At 42.6% G+C, this 17853-nt stretch overlaps 1 protein-coding gene across 1 annotated transcript; it reads right to left on the bottom strand.

Moving 5' to 3' along the window:
• Positions 1–16: 16 nt before the first annotated feature.
• Positions 17–17361, bottom strand: AKAP14 (A-kinase anchoring protein 14). The gene is made up of 5 exons (XM_064573615.1): positions 16135–17361; positions 15707–15798; positions 3098–3277; positions 783–835; positions 17–134 (listed from the first exon to the last, which is right to left on the bottom strand). The coding sequence occupies exons 1-5, from the start codon at positions 16289–16291 to the stop codon at positions 50–52; spliced, it is 567 nt and encodes a 188-aa protein (XP_064429685.1). The 5' UTR covers positions 16292–17361; the 3' UTR covers positions 17–49.
• Between the last annotated feature and the right edge of the window lie 492 nt (positions 17362–17853).

The following is a 17853-nucleotide window of genomic DNA, read 5'->3' as shown; positions in this document are numbered from 1 at the left end:
ATTAGAAGTCCCATCCTAAAACATTCTGTAAGAATTAGACACAATTGAATTAGAAGGAAATTGACTCCATTAAAGTATTTTTGGCCTCAATAATATCCCTCAGCCATTTTTCTTGAAAGCGAGTCATTCCTGGTCTGCAGAGGAAGAAAAACAAACATACGAAAACTTTTTAACATAAAACACTGAGCCAGGGATTCCCTGTTTATTCTGTTACATTCCTAGTAAGTAAGAAGTCTTCTGAGGGTGGGGAGCAAAGGTTGTCTCTATTCTATAGGCCCAATCAGTAAAAGGATTAATGAGTTTATATGTAAAGATTCTCTAAAAGAGCTACTGTACAAATAAAAGATTATTATATAGGACTTAATTCCATATGACTGAAATTTCCCATAGAAACAATAGACATGACCCACTTTGCCCCCACCATCCTTTAGCAGTTAATCCTCAAGTTTCTAATTACTGAAAAATGAGACATTAAAAAATTTTTTTCTAGAACAATGGCAGAATCCTTTCAGCCCATCCTAATGGGGTGGGTGGGCCAAAGAAGGAAAGTGACCGTTACATGAGTTATCTGTGGCTATGGGCCCGCTAGGTTCCTGGGGTGTGAAGACCTTTGCCCACCACCCTTTTAAAAATAAGTCTCCAGGGGCATCTCGCTGGCTCGGTCAGTAGAGCATGTGACTCTTGATCTCAGGGCCATGAGTTCTAGCCCCATGTTGGGCATAGAGATCACACACACACACACACACACACACACACACACAAAGTCTCCAAATGTTCATTACCTGTGAACTAACGAAAGGCCCTCAAAGATATAAAAGACCTCAATGGGCATATCCTAAGAGAGAAAAGGATAACTGTTAGCTTATACCAATCATACCAACTCGTAATTCCTTCCATCCCTACACTTGTCCATATGTATACTCTTAAGTTTCTAGAATTCATCCTCCTTATTGGAATGTCTATAGGTGGTAGTTCTTTGTCACTTCAAATCTCTGTTCCCCAAAAGATCTTTTTGGCAACAAATACCTGAAGAATCTCTGCAAAATTGGAAACAAGTCAGGAAAGGCTTGTGCTCCTCATGAATAGTCATTTACCTTCTTTTTATGTTCCACTCTACTCGATGGACAGTATTTACCTCTTAGGAGTAGGATAAGAATGAAATAATATAGATAAACACGGTTTGAAAACTTTAAAGCAGCATAAAAGTGGAGGTTGTAATATTGTCTCAGGGGTCTCCACCCATGCTCCCTTCCAAAATTATATGTGGAATTCAGAGTAAGAGCCCTTCTCCTAAGCCCTCAATGTACAGTCTCTGGTCATGGTCTTGCTTACCTCCAGCAGCCTTACTTTCCAATCTCCAACCTTGCCAGTTAGCAAGACAGCTGATGGCAGGATAGATGACCAGGAGGAATGAGAGCTCCATGTACTTTACCTTTTTACATGATTCCAGGTTCAAATACATAAGTTTGTAGTAGGATAGGATAAATATAAGACAGAGTTGGCTCACCGTGTAGTCCTCTGTGAAGCTCTGGAGGCAGACCAAGCCTCAGGTAACTTCTGTGACAGAATGGGCAGCAAGGGGGAAAATAACGTGTGTATGTCTGCTGTATTCCAGGCACTATGCTTGGGACCAGACCTGCTCCTCTGATGACCCAAACCCTGGATTTGTGGATGTTATTTGGATTCCTTTCACACCAGCTATCAACATACTTCATATTCCTGATCTACCTGGTTGGCCACACACAGTCATTCCTTCAAGTATTTATTGAGTGCCTATTACTTGCCAGGCCTCATTTTACAGCAAAACAAAAATTCCTGCCTTTGTGGAGCTTATGTTCTGGTAGGGGGAACAGACAACAAGATAATAAATTACATGGACTATCAGAAGGTTAATAAAGTGTTAGGGAGAAAAAGCAAAAGCATGGAGGAAGGGATAAAAGTGTGACGTAGGAGGTGAGAGCAGGATGTGCACATACCTAGGGGAGAGTGTTCCAGTCAGAGGGAACAGCAGGTGCAGAGGCCCTGAGGTGGGACTCTACCTGGATTATTAAAGAGTCGCAAGATCACAGCTGGAGGAGAGGGAGGGAGGGAGGAGGAGGAGGAGGAGGAGGAAAGCAGAGATAGCAAGAGACCAGGTCATGCAAGGGCCTACCAGGCCCTCACTACTCAAAAGTGTACTCTGTGGGCAGGCACACACCTGGGAGCACCACCTGGGAGCTTCTTAGCGATGCAGAATCTCAGGCCCCACCCCAGACCTGAATCAGAATCTTCCTTTCAACAAGATCTGCAATTAATGTGCATGCACTTTGAAGTTAGAGAAACACGTTGGAACATTTTAAACAGAGCGGAGTGACGTAAGTTCATTTTATCAGGCTCACTCTGGCTGGCGGCTGCTATTTTGAAAAGATACACAATGAGGGCAAGGGTGGAAGCAGAGCGACCAGTTAGGAGGCTATTGAAATCATCTTGGTAAGAGAGGATGGTGTCTTGTACCAAGGTGGTAGAAGTGGAGTGGTAAGAAATTGTTGGGATTCAGGACCTATTTTTGAAGATAGGGCCAATAGGATTGCTCATGTGTTGGGTGAGGGATATGAGTCAAGGACGATGCCAAGGATTTGGGCCATGAATGGAGATGGGAGGTCTGCGGGCAGGTCAGGTTGGGAAGGGAAAGTTGGAAGTTCAGTTTTGGATACAAGAAGTGAGATGTTTATTAAACATCCAAGTGGCAGAGATCTGGGCTAGAGATGCAGATTTGGGAAGCATAAGCTAGAGGGGGCATTTAAAGTCAGGAGACGATAAGATCACCAAGGAGAGGAGTATAGAGGACAGGTTCGAGGCCAGCAGAGACTGAGAAGGAATGGTCAGTGAGGCAGGAAGGAAAACCCAGATAGTGTGTGCTTCTAGCAGCCAAATGGAACATTTCACGAAGCAGGGAGTGAGCAGCTCTGGCAAGCGCTGTAGAGTGCCCAAGCAAGATGAGAACAGAAACAGGACTTAAGTCTTACGAAGAAGGGGTCATCAATGACCTTGACAGGAGAAGCCTCCATTTTCATCGAAGTCTCATCTAAGCGAACGGGGCAGGAAAGGAAGAGCTTACTAGAGGTTTGTTCTTGACGATCTTGATGGTGAAGTAGGCAGAGGCGGTGACTTGGGGCATGGGTCTCTTAGCAGTTGGGATGCTCCAGCGCACACAGTAGTTATAATGGTAGCTGTGAACCAAGTCTTCCCTCTCTATAAACTCTGTGTAGTACACCCAGCGGTTTTGATACTCCCAAGTCTGTTTCATATAAAAGAGAAAGAACACACAGAAAAGCGAATTTTTTTTCAAGTCCTCTAGGTAAAGGCGACAACACGGCGGTAGGGGTTACAGCCCAGCTTCGGGCATCCGTTTCTGACATTTTTGACCGGGATGCAAACTAGAGTCAACTCCCAATCCGTCTCCACAAGTGGAGGAGAGAAAAGGTAGAGCCGACATGAAATGAGTGAGTAATGCAACCTCCCTGGAGAGCGGGCTTTGGAACCCAGAGGCGCACGGTCAGGTGTGTAGGCGCGCAAATACACCACATGCACGCATACACACTGACCTCCCGCCAGACCCTTACTTGGGAGGCAAGTTTGGTTAGTTGGAGAGTAACTAGAAAGGGATTGGAACATGTGTTCTGCTCACTCCTCTTGGGAGGCCTGTAGATGTCACTGATGAAAGTAATGAGGCTGATTTCACAAGCTGTTTCTGAAAATCAGCCTCACTTCAATGCAGCCATCGGTGGTACATAAACTAAGTTTAGAAAAGGAATGAGTCAGGCACTGGGATCATCCAGATCCCTGAGATCCCTATTTTACCCCCTTGGAGAAATTTTTCTCTCCAAAGCATGAATCTCACTAGTGCCTAGGGCCCACAGAAGTCACAGTGCAGCCCCGATTCTCAGTCCAGTGCCTTGAACGCTGTAGGTATTCAACAAGTTCAATTCAACTGAACCCCCTTGGGTTGGCTATTGGGGCACAGGAAGCTTCCACATCAAAAAAAAAATCCTGAATTTAGTTTAAGGTCCACAGAAGGAAGGAAGTGGGACAGTCTAACAGTTTCAGTGATGTGAGGAGGAACAGTTGGAGGGAGATGGCTAAAAGATTTCAGGCCCTCTAAAAAAAATTTTAAAAGTAGGTTGGCCTTTTGCCTCAGCTCACTTTCTTTCTTTCTTTCTTTTTTTTTTTTAAAGATTTTATTTATTCATTTGAGAGAGACAGACAGAGCACAAGCAGAGGAGAGAGGTAGAGGGAGAAACAGACTCCCCGCCGAGCTGGGAGCCCGATGCGGGGCTCGATTCCAGGACCCTGGGATCACGACCCAAGCCAAAGGCAGACGCCTAACCATCTGAGCCACCCAGGAGCCCCAGCTTACTTTATTTCAAACTTATACCCAATTGATTGTTTCAGTCAGCCAGACAGGAGCACCAGACTCTAGATTCCCTGCGATCAGAATTGTGTTTTACACAGATTATCATTCCTTTTATGAAGGAGCCTGCTACTTAACCCTTTGCGGCCCATTGGAGCGTGGCTTTCTTTCCAACCTTTCTATATGAATATATTTCTTCAGCCTTCATGTTGAATCTGTCAGACAATCAAAGACTTTGTACCATTGGAAAGGGCCCTAGACATCATTTAGGGAAGTCCCTCCCTTTGCAGATGAGAATATTGGGGCCTAGCCATGGGAAGGGACAGTACAACGCAACAGTGGGGACTGGGACCCAGGGCTCCCAAGCAGCCCGCTCAGTGCTCTCTCCCCCCGACCAGATGTCTCTGTTCTAAGATTCTCTTCCTCTCAATTTGGTGCCCTAGAGTTTTTTTTTTTTTCTTTCTTTTGTGAACTAAGGCAGCCTTAGACACATTAAATTCAGCCATCTCCATCAGGCCAGTTTCCCCATTTTTATCACTGTTCAGGCAGCCGACTCCTACGTAGCTCCAGTGAGTATGTGTTATCCTTGTGTTTTGTAATTTTTACATAACATTGCTTCATATACTCGCTTCCAGGAAACAATATCTCATTGTGCTACTCCACCATGGATGGCTTAGCCAATTACATATTATTGGACACTCAAAATCAACAGGCACCTGGAAGTATATGCACAAAACTGTTATCAATGGTAAGTGACCCTTGAGGGAGTAGAACCGGGTATTGTGGGGGTGGAAGGAGAGCTTTCCTTTTCTACTTTGTGTCCTTTGGCTCACTGGGGATATTCCTTTTTCTATATAATGTCTTATTTTATCATAAAAATAATTTTAGGGCTGCCTGGGTGGCTCAGTTGTTAAGCATCTACCTTTGGCTCAGGTCATGGTCCCAGGGTCCTAGGATCGAGCCCCGCATCGGGCTCCCTGCTCGGCGGGGAGTCTGCTTCTCCCTCTCCCACTCCCCCTGCTTGTGTTCCCTCTATCGCTGTGTCTCTCTCTGTCAAATAAATAAATAAAATCTTTAAAAAAAAATAATTTTAACCGGGTGTTAGGTGTTGGGGATTTTCCAACTTTTCTCTTAGAAAGAACTTATTTGTATATTCATGTTGCCAGGTTGTGTTCCTTAAGAGAATAAACAAATTGTGCCCATTGGCCCTGTGTAAGTGTACCTCTTCCCTCTCCAAAACACACGAGCCTTTGGACATCAGGTTTCATCATTCTCATTCACATTGTAATACCTTAAAATCTTTTGAATTTGCATTTTTCACTGATAGTAAAACTCTGCATTATTTTTGTCATCAAAAAGAACTTTTCAGGGGCACCTGGGTGGCTCAGTTGGTTAAGCGTCTGCCTTCGGTTCCAGTCATGATCCCAGAGTCCCGGGATCAAGCCCTGAGCCCTGCATCGGGCTCCCTGCTCAGTGGGGAGTCTGCTTCTCCTCCCCACTCATGCTCACTCGCTCTCTCTCTCGCCCAAATAAATAAATAAAATCTTTAAAGGAAAAAAAAGAACCTTTCCTATTATGGTGGCCAAAGTATATCAGACCTGTGATCAAAACTTCATTTTGCTGCTTAATCAGAAAGACTTAGGACAGGGGTGCCTAGGTGGCTCAGTCAGTTAAGTGTCTGACTCAGTTTCAGCTCAGGTCATGATCTCAGGGTCATGGGATAGAGCCCCACAATGGGCTCCACACTCAGGGCAGAGTCTGCTTGAGATTCTCTGCCTCTCTCTCTCCTTTTGCCCCTCTCCCCACTCATGCACGCTTTCTCTTCCTAAAATAAATAAATAAATAAATACAGTCTTTAAAAAAAAAAAAAAAGAAAGACTTTGGACAAATAGTCCAACCTCTCTGAACCTCGGTTTCTCATCTGTAAAATCGGTACATTGATGTACCTACATGCAGGTTCATTGTGGGGGTTAGGTGAGATCATGCATGTGAAGTGCTCAGCGGTACTTGACACATAGTAATGCTCAGTAAGTGGTAACTACTAATTTGGCATCCCCTGGTGTAGAGTGGACTCTGGGAAATCTGCAGTAAGCTTGATCAAGAAAGCTCTCCATCAGAAATGTCTGACACTTAGATGGCAGACTTCACTTCTAGGGCTCACTGCATTAGCAGGGCTGGGAACAAGGTGATTTTATGTCAGTAGCTTTATAGAGCTTTTAACGTTTCAGTTACTTTCTACTTTCTAATCATCTTATCTTCATAACAGTGCTACACAGTTCATCTGTGAAAAATAATGGTATGGCGAGAATAAATCTGTCCGTGTAATCAACACATATTTTAGAGCATCTCCGTGTACCTGAGCTTTCTAGGGGCGGGGGACAGAGAATTGAATAAAAGCCTCTGCCCTCATTGACTATTTGATCATTGACTATTTGGAAGAAAGGCAAAGGGTAAGTAAATAAAATCTAGTATCTTAGGTAGAACTGAATACTAAGGGAAAAAGTAAATCAGAGGAGGAGAATGGGTTGCAATTTTAGATGAGGTGGCGAGGAAAGGCCTCAGTGAGCAGGTAGAATTTTTTTTTTAATTGAGCTGCAGTTGACATAGAGTAGTATATTAGTTTCAGGTATACAACATAGTGATTCAATATGCACATTATGAAATGATCACAATAGGTCCGTCACCATACAAAATTATTACAATATTGATACTATTTGCTGTGCTTTTCATCTGTGTGACTATTTTATTTTATTTTATTTATTTTTAAAGATTGTATTTTGAGTAATCTCTGTGCCCAACGTGAGGCTCAAACTCACAGCCCCGAGATCAAGAGTCACACACTCCACCAACTGAGCCAGCTGAGCGCCCTGTGACTAGTTCATTTTATAACTGGAAGCTCATACCTCTTAATCCCCTTCACTTGTTCCACCCAAATCATACCCCTCTCCCCTCTGGTAACACCAGATTGTTCTCTGTATTTGAGTCTGTTTCTGTTTTGATTTGTTAGTTCATTTGTTTGGTTTTTTAGATTCCACATGTAAGTGAAATCATATGTTATTTGTCTTTCTTTAACTTCACTTCTTAGCATAATACCCTCTGGGTCCATCCATGTTGTCACAAATGGCAAGATTTCATTCTTTTTTATGGCTGAATAATATTCTATTTTATATATATCACATCTTTGCTATCCATTCATCTATTGATGGATGCTTAAGTTGCTTCCAATCTTGGCTTATAGCAAATAATGCTGCAATGAACATGGGGTGCATATATCTTTTCAAGTTAGTGTTTTTGTTTTCGGAAAAATACGCAGAAGTGGAATTGCTGGATCATATAGTATTTCTATTTAAAATTTTTTGAGGAACCTCTATACTCTTTTCCATAATGGCTGCACGAATTTACATTCCCACCCAACAGTGCATGAGGCTTTCCTTTTCTTCACATCTTCACCAACAATTGTTATTTCTTGTCTTTTTGATATTAGCCATTCTGACTGGTGTGAGGTGATATCTCATTGTGGTTGTGATTTGCATTTCCCTGATGATTAATGACATTGAGCATCTTTTCATGTGTTTCTTGTCCATCTGTATGTCTTCTTTGGAAAAATTTTCTATTCAGGCCATCTGCCCGTAAATGAATTTTTTTTTGTGGGGGGTGTTGAGTTGTATGAGTTCTTTATATATTTTGGATATTAACCGTTTATCAGACATATCATTAGCAAAATATCTTCTCACATTTAGTAGGTTACTTTTTCATTTTATTGATGGTTTCCTTTGCTGTGCAAAGGTTTTTTTAGTTTGATGTAGTTGTAATTGTTTATTTTGGTTTTTGTTTTCCTTGCCTGAGAAAAATATTGCTAAGGCTGATTTCCAGGTGTTACTTCCTCTGCTTTCTTTTAGGAGTTTTATGGTTTCAGGTCTTACATTTAGGTCTTTAATCCATTTTGAGTTTATTTTTGTGTGTGTGGTTAGAAAGTGGTCTGTTTTCATTTTTTTTTAAGTGTTTATTTGAGAGAGAGAGCGTGCGAGTGGGGGAAGGGGTAGAGGGAGAGAATCTCAAGCAGACTGCACTCTAAGCGCAGAGCCTAATGTAGGGCTCGATCTCACTACCCCGAGATCATGACCTGAGCTGAAACCAAGAGTTGGACATTCAACTAACTGAGCCACCCAGGCACTCCTCCAATTTCATTATTTTGCATGTAGCTGTCCAGTTTCCTTAACACCTCTTCTTGAAGAGACTGTCTTTTCCCCATTGTATACTCTTGCCTCCTTTGGCATAGATTAATTGACCATATAAGTGTGGGTTTATTTCTGGACTCTGTTCTGTTCCTTTGATGTGTAGGTCTGTGTTTGTGCCAGTACCATACTGTTTTGATTACTATAGCTTTGTAGTATAGTTTGAAATCTGGGAGCATGATACTTCCTGCTTTACTCTTCTTTCTTAAGATTGCATTGATTAATTGAGGTCTTACATCATTCCATATAAATTTTGGGATTATTTGTTCTAAAATGTAAAATTGCCATTGGTATTTTTATTGGGATTGTATTGAATTCTATAGATTGCTTTGGGTAGTATGGGCATTTCAACAATATTAATTCTTCCATTCCATGAACATGATGTATCTTTCCATTTATTTGTCGTCTTCAGTTTCTTTCGTCACTGTCTTATAGTTTTCAGGATACACGTCTTTCAACTTCTTGGTTAAATTTATTCCTAGGTATTTTATTCTTTTTGATGCAATTGTATACGGGATTGTTTTTTCAGTTTCTCTTTCTGATAGTTAATAGTGTATAGAAACGCAACAACAGATTTCCGTATGTTAATTTTGTATCCTGCAACTTCATTGAATTCATTTATTAGTTCTAATAGTTTTTTGGTGGAGTCTTTAGGGTTTTCTATATATAATATCATGACATCTGCAAATAGTGACAGTTTTACTTCTTCTTTACCAATTTGGATGCCTTTTATTTCTTTTTCTTGTTTCATTGCTACAGCTAGGCCTTGTACTATATGTTGAATAAAAGTGGCAAGAGTGAGCATTCTAGTCTTGTTCCTGATCTTAGAGAGAAAGCTTTCAGCCTTTCACTCTTGAGCATGATCTTAGCTCTGGGTTTGTCATATCTGGCCTCTCTTATGTTGAGGTATGTTTCCTCTATGCCCACTTTGTTGAGAGTTTTTATCGTATTTGAATGTTGAGTTGTGTCAGATGCTTTTTCTGCATTTATTGAGATGATCATATTATTTTTATCCTTTATTTTGTTAACATGGTGTATCACATTGAGTAATTTGTGTATATTAAATCATCCTTGCATGCCTGGAATAAATCCCACTTGATCGTGATATAGGATACTTTTAATGTATTGTTGAATTCGGTTTGTTAATATATCATTGAGGATGTTTGCATCTGTGTTCTTCAGGGATATTGACCTGGAATTTTCTTTTTGTGTAGTGTCTGTCTGGTTTTGGTATCAGGGTAATGTTGGTCTCATTGAGTGATTGGGAAGCATCCTTTCCTCTTTAATTTTCTGGAATAGTTGGAGAAAGATAAGTATCAACTCCTTTTTAAATGTTTGGTGATGGGCACCGGGTGGCTCAGTCAGTTAAGTTTATCTGCCTTTAGCTCAGGTCATGGTCCCAGGGTTCTGGGATTGAGCCCCGCATCAGGCTCCCTGCTCCACGGGGAGTCTGCTTCTCCCTCTCCCTCTGCCTCCCCCCTCATGCTCTCTCTCTCTTATGCTCTCTCTCTCTCAAATAAATAAATAAAATCTTTAAAAAAAATAAATGTTTAGTGAAATTCACTTGTGAAGCCATCTGGTCCCGGACTTCCTTTGTTGGGAGTTTTTTTGAGTACTGATTCAATTTCATTATTAGCATTTTGTCTGTTCAGATTTTCCATTCCTTCTTGATTCCAGTCTTGGAAGATTGTTTCTAGGAATTTATCTATTTCTTCTAGGTTGTTTAATTTGTTTACAACAAATAATTTTTCAGACTAGCCTAGTCTCTTATAATCATTTGTATTTCTGTGGTGTCAGTTATAACTTCTTTCATTCCTGATTTTCTTCATTTGAGTCCTCTCTCTTTTTTTTCTTCATGAGTCTTGCTAAAGGTTTTTCAATTTTATCTTTTCAAGGAACCAGCTCTTAGCTTCATTGATCTTTTCTAATGTTTTAAGTTTCTATTTCGTTTATCTTCTCCTGATACTTATTATTTCCTTCCTTCTACTAATTTTGGGCTTTGTTCTTTTTCTACTTCCTTTAGGCATAAGATTAAATTGTTTATTTGAGATTTTCAGATTTCTTGAGTTGGGCCTGTATGCTATAAACTTCCCTTAGCGTGGAGTCTGCTGAAGTTTCTTTCTCCTCCCTCTGCCCCTCCCCCCTCAAATAAATAAATCTCTTTTTTTTTTACGATTTTATTTATTTATTTGAGAGAGAGAGAGCGCACACGAGTGGCGGGGAGGGACAGAGGGAGAGGGGGAAGCTGACTCCCAGGTGAGCAGGGAGCCCGATGCCGGGCTCCATCCTGGGACTCTGGGATCATGACCTGAGCCGAAGGCAGACGCTTAATTGATTGAGCCACCCAGGCGCCCCTAAATAAATAAATCTTAAAAAAAAAACACTTCCCTCTAAAACTTCTTTTGCAGCATCGCATAGGTTTTGTACTGTGTTTCCATTTTCATTTGTCTCAAGGTATTTTTTTATTTCCTTTTTGACTTCTTTGTTCAGCCATTGATTGCTTAGTATCATGTTTAGCCTCCAGGTGTTTATAGTTTTTTTCCAGTTTTCTTCTTGTAATTGGTTTCTATTTTCATACCATTGTGCTAAGAAAAGATGCTTGATACGATTTCAGTCTTCTTAAGTTTATTGAGAATTGTTTTCTAGCCTAACATGTGATCTGTCCTGGAGAATGTTCCATGTGTACTTGAAAAGAATGTGTATTCTGCTGTTTTGGGATGGAACGTTCTGGATATATGTTAAGTCCATCTGGTCTAATGTGTCATTCAAAGTCACTTTCCTTATTGGTTTTCTGTCTGGATGATCTATTGATAGTAAGTGGGGTGTTAAAGTTCCCTACTATTATTGTATCACTGTCACTTTCTCCCTTTATATTTGTCAATATCTGATTTATATATTTAGGTGCTCCTATGTTGGGTGCATAGATGTAAATATACAAGTCTTATATCTTCTTGTTGGGTTGACCCCTTTATCATTATATAATGCCCTTTGTCTCTGGTTACAGGTGTTTGTTGTTTTTTTTTTTTAAGTCTATTTTGTCTGGTATGAGTATTGCTACCCAGGTTTTCCTTTTTTTTCTCTCATTTGCTTGGAATATCTTTTCCCATCCCTTCACTTTCAGTCTGTATGTGTCTCGAGGATTGATGTGAGTCTCTTGTAGACAGCATAGAGATGGGTTTTGGTTTTTTATCCATTCAGTCAGCCTGTGTCTTATGATTGGAGCATGTAGTCTATTTACATTTAAAGTAATTACTGCTAGGCATGTACTTATGATTAGTTTAGTTGTTTTCTGGTTGTTTTTGTAGTTCTTCTCTGTTCTTTCTTCCCTTGTGATTTGATGACTTTCTTTAATGTTATGTTTGGATTCCTGTGTCTTTTGTGTATCCATTATAGGTTTTGGGATTGTGGTTACCAGGAGGTTCATCTGTAATGCAGTATGTATATATCGCAGTGTATTTTAAGCTGATGGTCACTTAATTTGGAACACATTGTAAAAGTGCTACATTTTCATTCCCTCCTATTTTATGTAGTTGACATCATATTTTACATCTTTTTATTTTGTGTATCTCGTAAGTAATTGTTATAGCTATAATTGATTTTACTACTTTTGCCTTTTAACCTTCATACTAGCTTTATAAGTGATTGATCTATTGCCTTTACTATATGTTTGCTTTTACCAGTGAAATTTTTTCTTTCGTAATTGTCTTCTAATTATGGCCTTTTCTACTTAAACAAGTCCCTTTAACATTTTTTGTAATGCTGGTTTAGTGGTGATGAACTCCTTTAACTTTTTTTTGAGAACTCTATCTCTCCTTCAGTTCTGATTGATAACCTTGCTGGACAGAGTATTCTTGGTTGTAGGTTTTTCTTTTCAGTACTCAGAGTGTGTCGTGCTACTTCCTTTTGGCCTGCAAACTCTGCTGAAAAATCAGCTGATCGCCTTATGGGGGTTCTCGTATACGTAACTATTTGTATTCTCTTGCCGCTTTTAAGATTCTCTCTTTATCTTTAATTTTTGGCATTTTCGTTATTATGTGTCTTGGCATGGACCTCCTTGGGTTCCTCTTATTTGGGGCTCTCTGTGCTCCCTGGACCCAGGTGTCTGTTTTTTTCCCCAGGTTAGGGAAGTTTTTAGCTATTATGTCTTCAGATAGGTTTTCTACCCCTTTCTCTATCTTTTCTTTCTGGGACCCCTATAATGCAAATGTTGGTATGCTTGATGTTGTTCCAGTGGTACCTTATCCTACTCATTTCTTAAGAATTCCTTTTTCTTGGGCGCCTGGGTGGCTCAGTTGGTTAAGCGTCTGACTCTTGATTTCTGCTCAGGTCATGATCTCAGGGTCATGAGACTGAGCCGCGCATGGGGCTCCGCACTAAGCAGGGAGCCTGCTTGGGATTCTCTTTCCCTCCCCCTCTGCCCTACCCCCACTTGAGCTCTCTCTCAAAAAATAAAAGTAAAAATATTTTCTGTCTCTTTGTTGAAGTTCTCACTGAGTTCATCCATTCTTCTCCCAACTCTTGTCCTCTTGTGAGCACCTTTATGACCATTACTTTGAACTCTTTATCAGATAAATTGCTTATCCACATTTTTAGTTCTTTTTCTGTGGTTTTGTCTTGTTCTTATTCCTCCGTCTCCTCATCTGGTCTGACTCTATGTGTTTGTTTCTATGTATTAGGTACATCAGCTCCGTCTCCTGGTCTTGAAAGTGGTGGCCTTATGTAGAAGGTGTTCGGGGGGCCCAGTAGTATAATCACCCCTCATCACCAGAACCAGGCACTCCAGGGGTGTGGCTCAGCTGTGACTGCTGTGGGGGGTGCTGGTGAGTGGGGCTGGCCCTTGCCCCCCTCCCCCCAGCTGCAATGCCTCCTCATGACTATTGTGGGAGTGCTGGTAGGTGGGACTTGAGTTGCTTTGGAGGGACACTGGTCTTGGCCAAGGCTGCCCACAAGCTGTGGCAGGGTGGTAATTGCTTTGGGGAGATGCAGGTCCCAAATGAGGCTGCCTGGCAGGGCCAGGAGCTGCTTTAGCGGGCCACCTGCCAGGGCAGGGTCAGTAGTCCTAGCAAGGTGGATGGAGAATATCAGAACTGGTATCCACCAGGACCTTTGTTCCCAGAGAAAGTTCCTACAGATCCCTGCCCCTTTGGCACAAAACCCTAAAAGTAGCTGATCAATCCCCATCACATATAGTCCAGGCACCTTTCAAACTACTACCTCTGGGCTTGGGCTCCGAGAGAGTGTGATAGGGTGTGGGCTCTTTAAGAGCAGAGTCTTGGTTCCCTGTAACACTCTGGCCCTCCCCTGATTTTCCAAGCTCCTGGGATGAAATGCTGCAGATTTTCAAGGCCACATGTTGGGGGGTGGGTTTCATCTTCCTGGCGCAGTCTCCAAGGTGGGTGGTGCCCAGAGGTGGGGCTTGAACCTCCCGCTTCTCAGGGAGTGCCTGCGTGCCTGTGATTGCGCTCCCATGTGTGGGTCGCCATGCAGGGGTTTAGTTCCCAACTTTGTCTCCTCCCGGCTCCCCTGCTTAATATGGCTTTTTCTTTATATCTTTAGCTGTGGAAGAGCTCTTCTACTAGTCTTCAGGTCATTCTCAGAGTGAGTGAACAGGCGGCATGTTAACAAAGAACTCAAGAGAGGTAAGGCCCGACCCATGAGAACAGATCGGAACAGATTGCAGGGGAGAGGGTTCCAGGCAGACAGCCCTGCATGTGCCAAGGCCCTGAGGCAGGAGCATGCCTGGCAGTTGAACGGGAAGGAGACAGGTGTGGCTGCGGCAAGGACGGTGAAAGGGGAGAAGGTAGAAGGTGATGACCCTGAGCGATAAGTTGGGAGGGAGGAGGGGACTCAGATCACTTCAAGCTCTGCAGCCCCTTGTCAGGACTGACTTTTGCCTTTTATTCAGAATAACTGGTGGCATTGTTGGGGGAAATTTTTCTGCTTGTTCTGTGTCCCATTCCAGTCTGATTCACAGACCCTGGGTGCAGTAGGCAGAGGCTTTTGCCCAACTCCAAAGGGAGACGTTCTCCAGAGCAAGAAGGTCCAAGAGTAAGTAGTACTTTGAGCCATTCATCATCATTGTGCTCTAGAGACCCCTTGTCATTGAAATGTGCCTGCTGGGGTATGAGAGGGTGTGGAGCCACCTCACTGCCACCCGATGGGGCCTTCCTAGGGCCTAGGAAACTGCCCTTGGGGCTGTAGACTGTGATGGGCTGGCCAGAGAAACAGACAGCAGGAAGCTTCTCCGAGGGGTGGGGAGTTTGCCTCCACCTGTTTCAACTCATCTCTCTTCTTTTTTTTTTTTTTTTTTTAAAGATTTTCTTTATTTGAGAAAGAGAGAGAGAGTACAAGCAGGGGGAGCAGCAGAGGGAGAGGGAGAAGCAGGCTCCCCACCAAGCAGGGAGCCCGACGCAGGGCTCCATCCCAGGACTCCAGGATCATGACCTGAGCCGAAGGAAGACGCTCAACCGACTGAGCCACCCAGGCGCCCCCCCCCCCTTTTTTTCAACTCATCTCTCTTCTGAGGAAATACAGTGAGTGGGGATTTCAGGCCATTTCTTAATCCACCTCGCCAGTTATGCAAAGCAACCCAGGGCCTTCTCTCCAAAGCTGCCAGGATAAGCCACACAAATGGGTCAGAGCCAGGCACAGGCAGAAAAGGGAGAGGAATTCACAGGCCTGCACATCATAATGTGTGGACATTATGTTCCAAAACCAAATCAGAAAGATCCATTGGCATCCCCTCTGTTCATATGAGATTTCTAAAGTTGGTGATGGAGAATTCCCGTTTTGGAACAGTAGCTCCCTCCTTTGGCCACTAGGCCCCCACTTAGAGCACCAGCATGGGAAAATGGCTTAACTGGGAGTATCAGATTTTCCGAGGGAGATGTAAGGTTAGGATGATACAAACCAGGAAATACGATTGTGCCTTTCACCGTCGAACCATACCATGGTGAATGTGGAACCCAGGTGGGGACAATGTTTACTTAGTCACCTTTGAAATCACCCAGGGTTTCCGGGTTTTAAACTTTTCATTGTTCCTCGCCCTTGTACACCAATCTGGAGTGGTCAACTAACTTACCAGAATGAACTCCTCAATTTGCTTACGGCCCCTTTCTGCTGTGAATTCACCGTGTGTGACCCATTTGATATTTTTGATGGGCTTTTCTTCTTCTGCAAAAAAAAAAAAAAAAAAAGGTGAGAATTTGTTAGTTGCCTGGTAGTGTGGCGTTGTTTAATGGGCTAGTCCTTCACACCTGCAAGCAGGATTACTACCTGCCACAGTCTTTTTTTTTTTTTTTAGAATATAGTTTTCTTTTTTTTTAAAGATTTATTTATTTATTTGAGAGAGAGAGAATGAGAGAGAGCATGAGAGGGAGGAGGGTCAGAGGGAGAAGCAGACCCCCCGCTGAGCAGGGAGCCCGATGCGGGACTCGATCCAGGGACTCCAGGATCATGACCTGAGCCGAAGGCAGTCGCTCAACCAACTGAGCCACCCAGGCGCCCTACCTGCCACAGTCTTAACCGCAGCACTGACAGCACTCTTCACCACCGCTAATGCTAGTTCATTCAGATTGCCATTGTCTTCTTCTGTGTCTGTCTCCTGGCTTGTAGGACTTGGATCCACATCCATCTTCTGGATTTTGAAATCTTCGGTCCCATCCATTTTCTTTTGCCTGGAAAAAGAAACTCAAGAAGTTATCTCTTGCGCATGTGGCTACACACTCATCTAAGTTCAGACCACCGCTTGAAGGATAACAAGACAAAGGAAATGGTTGTTGCCTCCAGGGGGCAACAGGGGCTTAAGGGTGGGGATAGGACTGAGGCCTTACGCTTTATCCATTGTGCCTAGCTTCAGAGATCTATTTTTCCTGAAAACCAAGGATTTTCAGATTCTTATAACCATGAACAGTTTAATCAAGATGTAGTAGAATGAGTCCTAACTTCTTTGGAGTTCTAACAATATTGATTTCTAGTTGAGTCTTGAATAGGACCTCAATCCCTGCTTAGGCAACTGAAGGCACATGGCTCTCTTTTTTTTTTTTTTAAGATTTTATTTATTTTATTTGAGAGACAAAGAGAGAATGCACGCACGAGCAGGGGGAGTGACAGAGGAAGAGAGAAAGAGCAGACTCCCCACTGAGCATGGAGCCCGACGCAGGGCTCGATCCCACGACCTTGAGATCACGATCTGAGCCAAAAGCAAGAGTCGGATGCTTAACTGACTGAGCCACCCAGGCACCCCAATTTTAACTCACTTTAAAGAACTATGTGCCCTGGGGCGCCTGTAGCTCAGTCAGTTAAACATCCGACTCTTGATTTTGGCTCAGGTCGTGATCTCAGGGTTGTGGGATCAAGCCCTGTGTTGAGCTCTGTGCTCAGTGGGGAGTCTGCTTGAGATTCTCTCCTTCTTCCTCTGTCCCTCCCCCTGCTCGTGCTCTCTCTAAAATAAATAAATAAATCTTAAAAAAAGATAAAGTGAATTAAAAATCATCAGAGGCAATACAGCATAGAAGGGGGTGGATTTTCAGTTTTTCTTTTGGATTCTCCAGGTGTACAAATTTTATCATCTGCCAGAAACTATCATTTTCTTACCATCTTTTTTCCTAAAATATATAGTTCCATAGTATTTGCTTTGGTTAACACTTCTGGAGAAATGTTCAGTGAAAGTGAAGATAATGTGCATCCTTTTGTGTCTGACTTCAGTGGGTGTGCTTTCTGCTGTTCCATCGTAAAGTGTGATGCTGGTTTATGGTGAGAGATTTATCACATCAGGAAACTGTTTGCTCCTGTTTTAGTAAGAGGTTTATCATAAATGATCGCTGAAATTTTCCAAATGTTTTTAACATCTATTGAGACTGTGAAATTTAATAGTTATTCAGGCTGTGAACGGGATTCATCCCAGCGCTAGGACTCTGCACATTTTCCGTCTTTTCCTCTTGAGTCTTGGATTCTCTGTCTTTCCCAGCTACTACTTAAGTCTCTTCACTTATGAGAAATCACTTCTGGCACAGTTACGCATCCCTGCGGGCAATCCTTACGTGGGGGGTGCTGTATCAAAGTGGGTATCTCTCTCCAAAGGGAGCTCGTTGTTTTTCTATAAATAGCAACTCCCAATTTTGGGGTGTTTAATGTGCCTTGTTTCCTTTAACTCACCCCTGCCCCATGAGATCGTGCACCAGACACCTTCCGTTTGCCCTTTCAGATCCACTCCTCCCCGTCTCCCCT

Source organism: Mirounga angustirostris, unplaced genomic scaffold (assembly GCF_029215605.1).
Source record: "Mirounga angustirostris isolate CCGP_5_RB_7025 unplaced genomic scaffold, mMirAng1.0.hap1 SCAF_11, whole genome shotgun sequence".
Lineage (NCBI taxonomy): Eukaryota > Metazoa > Chordata > Mammalia > Carnivora > Phocidae > Mirounga > Mirounga angustirostris.
Note: the sequence above shows the minus strand (reverse complement) of the source record. Positions and strands in the feature narration are given on the sequence as shown.

Coding starts and splice junctions, on each gene's coding strand:
- AKAP14 (XM_064573615.1), bottom strand. CDS start 16,291: ATGGATGGGACCGAAGATTTCAAAATCCAGAAGATGGATGTGGATCCA. Junction 3,278..15,706: donor AAATTGAGGAGTTCATTCTG/GTAAGTTAGTTG, acceptor TATATGAAACAG/ACTTGGGAGTATCAAAACCG. Junction 135..782: donor GGCCTTTCGTTAGTTCACAG/GTAATGAACATT, acceptor CTTCCTCTGCAG/ACCAGGAATGACTCGCTTTC.